The sequence below is a fragment of the Macrobrachium nipponense genome, chromosome 13 (assembly GCF_015104395.2).
Source record: "Macrobrachium nipponense isolate FS-2020 chromosome 13, ASM1510439v2, whole genome shotgun sequence".
NCBI classification, from domain to species: Eukaryota; Metazoa; Arthropoda; class Malacostraca; order Decapoda; family Palaemonidae; genus Macrobrachium; species Macrobrachium nipponense.
Window position 1 is genome coordinate 36,460,161 of NC_087206.1, and position 11,535 is coordinate 36,471,695.

Genomic DNA, 11,535 nt, shown 5'->3' on the forward strand with positions numbered 1-11,535 from the left:
AGTTTCTAACCAAAATTTTTCGTGCACACTTCCCTAACTCAAATTGGGTTTGAACAATAAAGATTAGGCTTTATGACATTCTATTTGCGTAAAAAATATCATGGGTCAATACAATTATTACTTTCAACTCCATAGAAAGTCATTAACATATATATATTCAGAAAGTAAGAGAATGGTCAGCGTTATAATAAATATTCAAAAAATACTAGTCGAGATATAATAAATTTTAAGGAAAATTACAAGACTCATAATTGCTTGAAATATTGATTATAGAAAAGTGTAAAAGTTAATGCTGTACGTAATTCTAATATCCCGTACATCTAAATTCCTATATTTATGTTACTTCATCTATCTACTGAAGTAAAAAAAAAAAAATAAAAAAAAAAAGTTAAAACTTGCTGTGAGCGTCAAATTGGAAATGCGATTGTAAAAAGGTGTGAAGAGGAAGAAACACGGTGAAAGGGAACCTCGCTATTTTTTTAGCGTATTCTCGCCAGAAATTTGGTCTTCGCTGGGATCATTGTTATTGTGTCGCTGAACTTGTATTGCAGACGTTGAACTACCAAATGGAGGGTATTCTGTACAAATGGACAAACTACTGGAATGGTAAGACGAAAATGAGGGTCTAATGTTTATAATTATATGGCGAGTGATCAGTCTCTTGTGGAAATAATGAACCACCTGTGAGGAACAGACTGAATTGCAAGCTGCACTGGATGATGATCACTCGGGATCTTGTGTTGATGTGGCAGAATGGACCGTACTTATGAACACATAGTAATATCCGTTATAATGAAGGTGTAAATCACAGACCAGGCAATATTTGGTGGGACATTGAAGGCAAATAGTATACTAATCGTACAGAAGTTGCTGTGGTCTGAATCGACACTGCCTACTAGCCTATACTAGGCTATAGCTAGTAGGTAGGTAGTAGTACCTTATACCTACTAGTAGGTACCTAGCCTACCTAGGTAAGTAGCTAGGTAGCTAGTAGGTATCCTTGTTATGGGAGGCAAAAATCAAACTTTCTACCTATACTTGGGTGGCTTAGGGTCAAGTGTCTTCTTTACCTGTGAGTATATTTACCTAGACCCCTTTTGTCAAACAATAAAATGACAGCAATGCTAAAGAGCTGTGTGTCCATTCCAAAATGCAATGACTAAAATACTGGAGAAGGCTCGAGGCCTACTTGGTAGGTTACAGGTAGGCTTAGGGTCCCATCCTCTAGCTACTACCTAGGCTAGTACTAGGGATACCTATAGGTATTAGCCTGGTAGTTAATGGTCGTGGTGCCTTATTGTGGGTTAGGATCAATAGGTAGTCTAATGTGCATTCTATCTCAACCTTGCTGTCCAACCTCTCTAGCCTAACTACCTATTACTGTTAGGTTTTCTCCTAGCAACACCTTTAGGAATATGGGTTAAGCCATCCATCAAAGCTTCCCCATTCAAAATCATTTTCTCTTGTCTTCACAATTGATGTTCAAAGGTAATTGCCTATTAATAAACGAACTGGATATTTGTACGGCAGCCGTATCCCTGATTGCGCATGCTCGAACCCTTGTTTACCGCGACCGCCTCAGGCATATCAGTGACAGCAAGAAAATGACGACCTAGCAACGTGAATTGTGTAATAATGCTTCAGTTTTTGCTGAAAAACATATTTTCAGGTTTCAGCAAGCTGAAAAAGGCAATAGACGTCTACGAAGAGTCAAACTTCCAGAAATTGTATCCGTAGGTCACGAACGATCGAATCGGTCCTGAAAAGAACTCCGAAGAGGAGATTCAAATAAGATTTGAAGCTTAGTGTGTCCAATATGGGAAACATACTGTTAATATAGACCTGATTTGGATGATGACTTACGATTAATTAGGCCGTTTACCAGAGGATCGACTTGGTAGTTTTCCTTACTACCATGAATACAGCAGAGCATGATTTCTGTGTACTTCAAGTCTTCTTTGAATCTCCTATCTGGAGCTCTTTTTCAGGGCCGAATCGATCATTCGTGACCTATGGATACTTTACAATTTCTGGAAGTTTGACTCTTCATAGACGTCTATTGCTTTTTTCAGCTCGTTGAAACCTGAACACCTGTTTTTCGGGGGAAAACTGATGTATTATTACATGGTTCAGAGGAGATTCAAATTTAAATATGAAGTACACAGATAGATTAGTTTAGCTTTATTTTTCATGTATATAGTCAAAATCTAAGTAATGTTTAAATATTACGTATTGTGATTTTTTTATATTTTCATTTACTGTCAAAATGTTTTGGTGCTTTGGTGATGACAGTATGGTGCTTCACAGACATTTTGAATTGAACATGTTCAGCGAAACAATTCAGTTCGATTATTAGCTATTACTACTGTTGCTGATCCTCTAGTGCCGTCCTATAGCTCTTAGCATTAGTGTACGGCAACTGCTGCATGATTTGCAAACTGCCGTACATACAGCAAGTCAATAGCGCTATACGGCACCACTGACAGAATCTGACGTACCCCCAACTACACTATGTTATTTGTACGGCAGGAAGTCTGAAGTTGACGCATGCGCAATTCACTGCCATACCAATATCTATCGCAATCGGAGATACGGCTGCCGTACCAATATCCTGTACCATTAATAAAAGTACCACAGTAATTTACTCTGCACTACAAATAAGCTATCCTCCTAACGTATACTCAGGCCACACAAATCACTTATATAAAATTGCATGGGATCATATCACAGACAGACTGCACATCCAAAACTTCAACAGGGTGAAAAACATAAACTTTTCCAGAAACAGAAAAGTAACACTAAATATTGAAAAACAGTTTTAGACTGTGTTAGGTTACAACTTGCACTTTTCATGCTGCTTAAGACCTTTTCAAAATTTCGTAAAACTTTACAAAAGGTAGTTACACAGTCTGATTCCTGCCAACTTCCAACCAGGACAGGTCACTGTCTTTTTGGGGCGGTCCAAGGGGTGCAAAGCAGCCAGGTTAGGGCATGTCACCCTAAGTTAGGTGAGGTAGGTAAGAGCTGGTTACATCAGGCTCTAGCATTATAGGAAAGGATAGGTCTGTTTATGTATGAGGAACCTGTCCCAGTTGACGACTGGCGGGAATCGGGCGGCACGACTACCTATTCTTAAGTTTCTTTCAATATTTTAATTTGAACAGGCAATTATCACCTACAAGTAGGATTGGCCTAGTCTCTATCAAAGGTCAGATGTCAGCCTGAGAGTAATTAAGTCAGCTGAACTGCACTGAAATGAAAGAGGTTGAAAACCTCTCAGTTGATAAAAACTGTCATGAACAATTCACTTTCAAGCAGGGGACACTCCCATCACCAGAGAGCCCAAGGTTGAATAAATATTGGGAAAGAAGCCAAGAAAGTAAGATATGATATAGTCTGTGTTTTTTGCTTTGTCTTGTTTGTGAAGGTATGGTGTGTATACCTTGACTTTTCTTATAAATGATCAGTTGCTGTGATCACGTTTTATGCTTAATACATGGCAGCCTATGCTTAGTGTATTCCTGAAACTCACATTCTTGTCAAGTTGGTGTATAGACTTTGATATAATAGTTGTTTAAATAGAAATATAAACCACCACCTTTTCTCGAGGATTATCCTTCAGAACAAGCTGGAGATGTTTGCTGAACTTGGTTAGATGGTAGTTAACTGTTTGCCCCTCACCCGTGAAGTCTCCAAGCCCTTTTTCTTTAGCCATCAACTAGGTAGAGGTCCTGCTGCACTCTTTGCTGCACTGTCTGTTGAACATTTGATGAGTATTTGTGTTTACTGTATGATTGTTGACTATTTTGAGGAGTGGGGAGGAAGGTACAGGGGAACAGATTAGCACACTGACATGCAATTGAGTCCATGAGCTTGTTGTGAACCACAAGGTGAATGTAAGTGGTGTGGTTGTGATCAAACTGAATATCCCAGTGTTGGTGTTCACAGTGAGGGGATCTGTTACAAATGGAATTCCTATCAGCACATACATGATCTAGGGATTGAGCAGTGCAGGTGCACTTCTGGCAAAGCATGTGTAGAAGACCATAACCTGCTACCTGCATACACAGTCAACAGACTGAGCATGTGTAGTGAGCAGTTGGCACAAGCTTTACCAAGTGTTTCCAAAGAAATATGGTAAGAAGGGCTAAGCCTGCTGCTTGCACATGTAGTCCACAGACTTAGCACACTCGAGTAGGCTGCATGGCTCAACCAAGTGTTTCTGGGCTAAACATATATGGAAGAGTTAGAGGCAGTCGTCATGTCTGAGTGATCCATAACGTGGTACTGAGCATTCTCAATGAGGACCATGCCACGCCAGTCAGAAGCTAGTCAATCACCCACAAGTGTTTGAGGGCAACTATATCCTCCAGAGACTGGAAAGGCTGCTATGAAAGGCCTTCTTGAAGTTCCCTTCTTCTTCTTCTTCTTCTTCTTCTTCCTGCTGGGGAAAGTAGAAGAGGAAGTTATGGAAGGGGAAGAAGAATAACATGAAAAATTTTTCACATTCCTTACTTTTGGCTTACTTACCCCCAATATTAGATGACTGGTTGAAGCTGGTGGAATCAACGATGCTACAGTTGAAGAGACGCAACTGCCACAAAGGTGGGCACCAAAGCAGTAGCAGCAAGAGCAGGAGAAACCCCCTTACCCATGGCTGGTGATTGTGGAATGCTTTAGAAGGAGGACTCCCAGGAATATCAAGTAAAGGCCACATCTTTTTCTGGTCTTCAACAAATGACAACTGAATACCTCATGGAACATCAGAAATCTCAGTAAGAATAATGGGTGGCCTGTGGGTGTGTGGGTGAGGGTCCCCCTAAGAAAGACACCAGCCCAAGCAACCAAATCATCAAACAAGAGAGAGTGGTACGTACCCTTCCTTCGTACAGCAAGTGACCTGCCCAAGCCAGATGCAAGAGGCATGTGGCAGGGCAAAGCATGGGTGGGGAGGAAGGAACTAGCAGGCTTTGGCTAATACCATTTCTTGGAATCTAGACATTGTCATGAAATGGATTTCAGGACCACCCTACGAAGCTCATCGGTCTGCTGCACTAAGGAACCTGACGAAGAAAACTATCTTTTTTGTACATGAACTTTCCTGTCAGACATATACTTAGCTTACGTCTCTGACGTCACGACAGAATTCAAAACTCGCGGCTAACGCGACAGGTAGGTCAGGTGATCTACCTTACCCGCCGCGGGGAAGCGGGTGTAAGAACCAACATACCTTTCTTGCCAGATTTTTTCTGTCGTCGGTGTCGACCACACCTGTTGTCGGTACCTCTTGACAGTTGGATTCTTTTCTCGTTTTCGCCCTGGATTGTTTCTACGGACTTTTGGTGAAGTACCCGATCTTTTGGCCTGGCATTCGCGATTTGTGGATAGTTATTGGACTTTTCTTTGGATTTTTCTTGGATTCATGTGTCTGATGTTTGATACTAAGAAAACTGCTATGTTTAGAGTTTGTTGTATGACTGAGTGTAAGGTGAGGCTACCGAAAGCTGCGGTAGACCCTCACACGGTATGTTTGAAGTGTAGAGGGAATGAATGCACCTTTAATAATCCTTGTAATGAATGTGAAAAGCTGAATGAGGATGAATGGAAGTCTTTGTCTTCCTACTTGAGGAAGCTTGAAAAGGATAAAGTTAGGAAAGCTTCTTCTAGGAGCAGCAGTAGATCTCGTATTAGCGAGTTGGATATGAGTAATCCTATTTGTTCATGAATCTTACCTGCCAGATATATATATAGCGTATTCTCCGAAGTCCGACAGAATTTCAAAACTCCCGGCACACAGCAGTGGTCGGCCAGTGGTAGTACCCATTCCCGCCGCTGGGAGGCGGGCGTAAGGAACCAATTCCCATTTTCTGTCAGATATTTTCTGTCGCCGGTGCAGACAACAAGTGTTTTCTGCACCTCCGTCATTGGATTTTGGAACTCTTTTGGTCACTTGAGTATCCGATTGATTTTTGGTTATTTGATTAGGATCGGTGGTTAGGCATACGCTAATTGTGGATTGTTTTATTTTGGCTTGATTTTTCCTTAAACTTACGATGTCTGGATCTAGTTCGACTAGCCAGAGTATGTTGTGTGGAAGAATGCAAGGTTAGGCTACCGAAAACTTCGGTAGACCCTCATACAGTGTGCGCGAATTGTAGGAAACATGTTTGTATGTTTGATGAGCGCTGCAACGAGTGTGAAAATATGTCTGATTCTGCGTGGAAGGCTTATGAATCATAGGTACGTAAACTAGAACGTGATAGTGTAAGGAGGTCTTCCTCCAGGCGTGTAACACAAGTTACCCGTCCAGTAGAATTTATCCCTCCAAAGACCTGTGATGCCTTCGGGCCCTACAATAGTGTCTTTGGAGGGTAATACCCTATCTGTGATTCTTAAATCTCTGCGTAGCCTGGAATCATGTTTGCATTGGAAAGTTATAGTAGTGTAGTGAAGAATAGTGATAATGCCATGAGTGTTCATTCTATCGCGTAAGCGTATAACTTTCTCATTGACAAAACACTACCGCGTGATGGCTCTCCCTACCTACGGTGAGGCAGAATGTAGTAGGGAGGTAGCTGTCCAAGTGTCTAAAATACTCTACGTTGTTCATAAAACTTACCAGTCAGATAATATTATGTATATAGATCTGCCGGGTAAAGGTGAACAAGCGATGTTGTATCATAGTATATTATTTTTGCCCTTACCGTCATATTACGATCAAACTGTTGTATGGTTCAAGTTATATACTCATACCATAGTTACTCCTACGGAGGACAACCGAGAGTACGATTATTCTTATTACATTTAATCGGTTCTCCCTGCAACTATTCAGGGGTTGCCCGGTTTCCCTATTTTTAAACATTTAAGGTATTGTTATGACAATACCAAGTTAGCCTCCTTTTATATTTAGCAAATTCAGTTTCGCTTAAATATACTAGTGTTGGATGGTTTATTGGTTTCCTGCTATAATGATAGTGAAACCTATTCATCGTTAGAATGGTGTAGGTGGCAACTCAGGCAGAGCAGTGCGAGAACGACGAACGTTCTCAGAGTCTGCTGTCACTAATGCGTAATGCCAGTGCGATCCAGTTCCATCTGATTGTCTTGCTATGCGCAGTAGGTTACGTCTCTCTCTCTCCTGCGGGATGACGGACTAACCGTATTTCTACCCTACAATCACGGCCTTAGCCTCGGGTTGAAGGGAATTCTAGCATACATGGCTGAACATCTTCACTTTGCGAGAATTTTTTCATAAAAAAAAAAAAAAAAAAAAAAAAAAAAATTATATATATTTGTGTATGTAGTATATGTATATATGTAATGTATATATATAGGTATATAGTATATATATGTATATATGTATGTATATATATATATATGTATATATGTATAGTTATGTGTGTAAATTATGGTAGTATGTATATATATATGTATTAAGCCTTTTTCGGTTCTGTTTACGCATGGTAACAGAATTCTGTCCGAGTCTACAGCGGCATAACAACACATGATTTCCCTCGAAACACAAGAGATGCAGTCAATTAGCTCGCCGAGACGTACCCTTGCTCGATTATGAAGGGGACTCCTTCCGCTGCCAAATACGACAGCGCCGAGCGCGACGCTCGGCAGGACGCTTGGATGACGCACAACGTAATGCTTCTTCAGACATTCGCCGAGAATCAGAGAATAGTAAGGATCTCGGAAGGAGACTTAGGAAGAAACAAATAAACAAAGCAATCTTTCTACAGTGTCTTCAAATTACTCCTGTTTAAGGGAAACGCAGCCTTATTAGGGAAGGAAACATGCTCGGTGAGGGAATGAATGAATTGCAGAAAAACTGAATAGCATAGATGATCTAGAAATGATTCTGAACATCTCTCATAGTCAAGATTCGTCTATAGGTGATGTCATGGCTCATAATCTCATAGAATTTGAATCTTGAAAGATTACTTTAGTCTTCAGAGACGTCCTCCCCGCGCAGGAGTTGGAACTCTCGGAGGGTCTCGCTCCCTCTGAGGAGAAACGAAGACGATATAGGTCGCACAGGCGGCCGTCGTCTTTGGTTCCTCGGAGGGGGACGCTTCTCGTCCGTTAGCTCCTTCTGCTTTGCAGTCGTCTCCTGGGCAATTGGAAGACTTTCCGCAGTAAAAGAGAGCTAAGATGTATGATGTAGGGTCTCGGGAGGGACGACGCTTCACGTCCTCTCTCTTTTCTACTGTGTTGCGATCTTCACCGGAGAGGACGTCTTCCGATGAGTATGCTTTTGAGCGCTTCGGTCGCTCCTAAGATATATCCTTGGCGGTCCATGTGAGAAGGAGGAGGGCTTCCCCTCGCCCATCGTCTTTCTCAAAGGATCAGCCTTTTGCCTGAGAAGGAATGTTCTCCATCGAAAAGGATGATTGTGTCTTTGCAACAACAACTTGTTTTGTTGATTGCAGTGAGAAAGGCAAAGCCACATCGCGAGAGGAAGGATGATAGGCTGCCAATCAAGAGTACAAGGCAGTCCCTTCTCCTTCTCCTCGTTCCGCTCTTTCGCCAGTTGCCTTGCTCTCTAGTTTTCATGCAGCTCTCCAGAGGTTGTCTAGAGAGCACGGTACCATCTTCCCGAACGTGTGTCAGTTGAGAAGAAGAAGAGGTCTTGGTTCGATGGCTTTGAGCCTCTTTTGAAGAATAGTTTTCAGCCTTGCGGCCCCTCAGTCTCCTCCTTCGCAATTGTTATCTGCGAAGGACGACTGGCTCATTCATGCCTCCACTCAAACACGGTGTCTGAAGGATTTTCAAACAACTTAAGTCGTTGGTGAAGTCCCTGGAACTACTGGTGAATTTCGAAAAGTCACATCTGATCCCAACCCAATCCATCGTGTATCTGGGGATTCAGATGGATTCAGTGGCTTTTCGAGCTTTTCCGTCCCAGGGACGTCAGCAGCAAGGCTTAGACAAGTGTTAGCCTTCCTAAGGAAAGATTCGTGCTCGGTGAGGGAATGGATGAGTCTAACTGGGGACCATTTCCTCGCTGGAGAAGTTTGTTTCCTTGGGGAGACTGCACCTCAGACCGTTACATTTTTTTCTCAAGTACAATTGGAAAGAAAACAAGAATCTACACATGATCTTGGAAATTTCAGGAGAGGTAAAACATCACTTGAAATGTTGGCTAGATCCAGTGTAGCTGTCGGAGGGCGTCTCTCAAGCTTCAGAGCCCCGACCTAGTGTTGTTCTCCGACGCGTCCACCACGGGATGGGAAGCATCATTAGGGGGAAAGAAGTGGCAGGCACCTGGAGAGGGGAACAGGTGTCCTGGCACATAAACCTAAAGGAAATGGCAGCCATCTTTTTAGCTCTCCAGTTTTTCCAAGAAAAAGTCTCTCGTCGAATAGTCCAAGTCAACTCAGACAACACCACAGCTCTGGCGTACTTGAAGAAGTAGGGGAGGACACAGTCTCGGTTCCTTTTTGCTCTGGCAAAGGAGATCTTGTTGTGGGCAAGGGCACTGGACGTCATGATCCTTACGAAGTTTGTAGCATGAGTAGAGAATGTCTGGGCAGATCTCCTCAGCAGACGAGGTCAACTTCTGCCAACGAGTAGATCTGCTTTGGAGGTATGCCAAGAGCTGTGGGGGTTATGGGGACGTCCGCTCGTGGATATCTTTGCGACGTCCAGAACGAAGAGGCTTCCACTGTACTGCTCCCCAGTACTCGACCCAGCTGCAGTGACGATAGACACACTTCTCGGGACTGGACGGGATGGACCTGTACGCCTTTCCCCGTTCCAAAGATCTTAGGGGAAGTCATGAGAAAGTTTGCGGTGTCGGAAGGGACGAGAATGACTTGTTCGCCCCGTTCTGGCCTGCGAGAGAGTGGTTCACAGAGGTCATGGCCTTTGCAGTAGACTTCCCGAGGACGCTTCCAGTAAGGACAGATCTACTCACAGCCCCACTTCGAGAGGTACCACAGAAGCCTCTTCGCTCTGAGTCTGACTGCATTCAGACTATCCAAAGTTGGCCAGAGCGAGAGGCTTCTATACGTCAATGGCGAAAGCTATCGCCAGTGCAAGAAGAGCGTTTTCCAACGCAGTGTACAATCGAAGTGGATAGTCTTCAGGAGTTGGTGCAAGAAGAACGGCATTTTCCTCCACCACGACCTGTGAGCCAGATTGCTGACTTCCTTTTCTGAGAAGGGATCTAAAACTTGCAGTCTCTACAATCAAGGAATGGGTTATAAGAGTGTGCTTTTAGTTGTCTTAGGCACAGAGGCCTGGACTTGGCGGACAACAGAGACCTTCACGATCTCTTGAGATCTTTCGAAAGATGAAGGTTCAACAACCCAAGTTGCCGTCTTGGAACTTGGATGTTTAGTTCTGAAGTTCCTCATATCCAGTCCGTTTGAAAACTATGCATGAAGTGCAAGCTTTTATGAATTCTTCTTGGTTCCATAACAAATATGTCATAAAGGACATATGAGCTGTCACTTACGGGAGATGCAATTCTGTGTTGACCTCCCGTTACACGAAGGATGTCAATTCAACCTACGAGATCCTTTTCTCTTGGTTGTTCGTGTCTGCGGATACGTTGCTGGGATAGGGAGCCGACAACTGATCCTTAAACTAGTGAGTTAATTTTTAGTTAACTCTTTTAAAATTAAGCGCTAACCCTCGTGTTAGGATCAGGTGTATCGGGATCGGTGTTGTGCTCCTTAATTATGCTAATAGGCATAGGTATATGGTCATATGAGTGGATTAGCACCCATTGACAAATGCCAGTTAGGCTTGCCGAGTAAGTGGATAAGACCCCATCGGCAAACCACAAGAACTCTTACCCATAGGTCACATCCTCGCTGAGGCTCTTGAGACGAAGCAGACTCCTAAGCAATAGCTAGGAAGTCAACCCTCCGTCTGAAAAGATAGGAACCAAGGTTATAAGAGGTCCTTCTGATAACTTGTGGTGTTTGGTCAGGAAGCCAAGGTTACCAGTGTCAAAGAATGCTTTGGCTTTTTTCTTGAGGGGCACCATCAAGGAAGTGCATTCATCCTGTCAAGACAGTGATATGAAAGTGTTGAAGGTGAATGCGCATGGACTGAGGGCTATTTCTACGTCGGTAGCCTTCCAAAAGAACATGGCACTCAATGACATCTTGAATGCCACATTTTGGCGTAGTAATTCAGTGTTTGCCTCTCACTACCTTCGGGAGTGAGGATTACATAGAACTGCTACTCTGTGGGCCCATATGTCGCAGCAGACAATATATTGGGGACAGAGAGTAGCACTCTTCCTATCTTTTAGAAAATAATATGTTAGTTTGGACTTTTTAATTTTATTTCTTTTTATTTTTTATTTTTTATTATGTTTTAATGTAGGTGTTTTAGTTTTTTGTGGTCTTGGTAGGCCGCCTTATTAGCGGCCTTCCTCCATTAGCCTTGGTTTTACGAGTTTAACCAGATAGGCTAGGTCAGGTGGTAATGTTTTTGCTTCGCCCTCATAGTAGGGTAAAATGTTTTGTCACAGTGTGGTCACGCCCCATTGACAAATCATCTGGAGCGCACCAG

General features: G+C 42.9%; 1 protein-coding gene across 2 annotated transcripts in view; it reads left to right on the forward strand.

Moving 5' to 3' along the window:
• The first annotated feature begins 467 nt into the window (after positions 1-467).
• The window catches only part of LOC135225744 (pleckstrin homology domain-containing family A member 3-like), a 223,533-nt gene continuing 212,465 nt past the window's right edge, over positions 468-11,535 (forward strand). For both annotated transcript variants that reach the window (XR_010317082.1, XM_064265139.1), the window contains exon 1: positions 468-606. Coding sequence is in view for 1 of the 2 variants with exons in the window: in XM_064265139.1 (XP_064121209.1) it covers positions 567-606 (40 nt within the window). In the remaining variant the exon portion in view is untranslated. The remainder of the gene's footprint in view (positions 607-11,535) is intronic.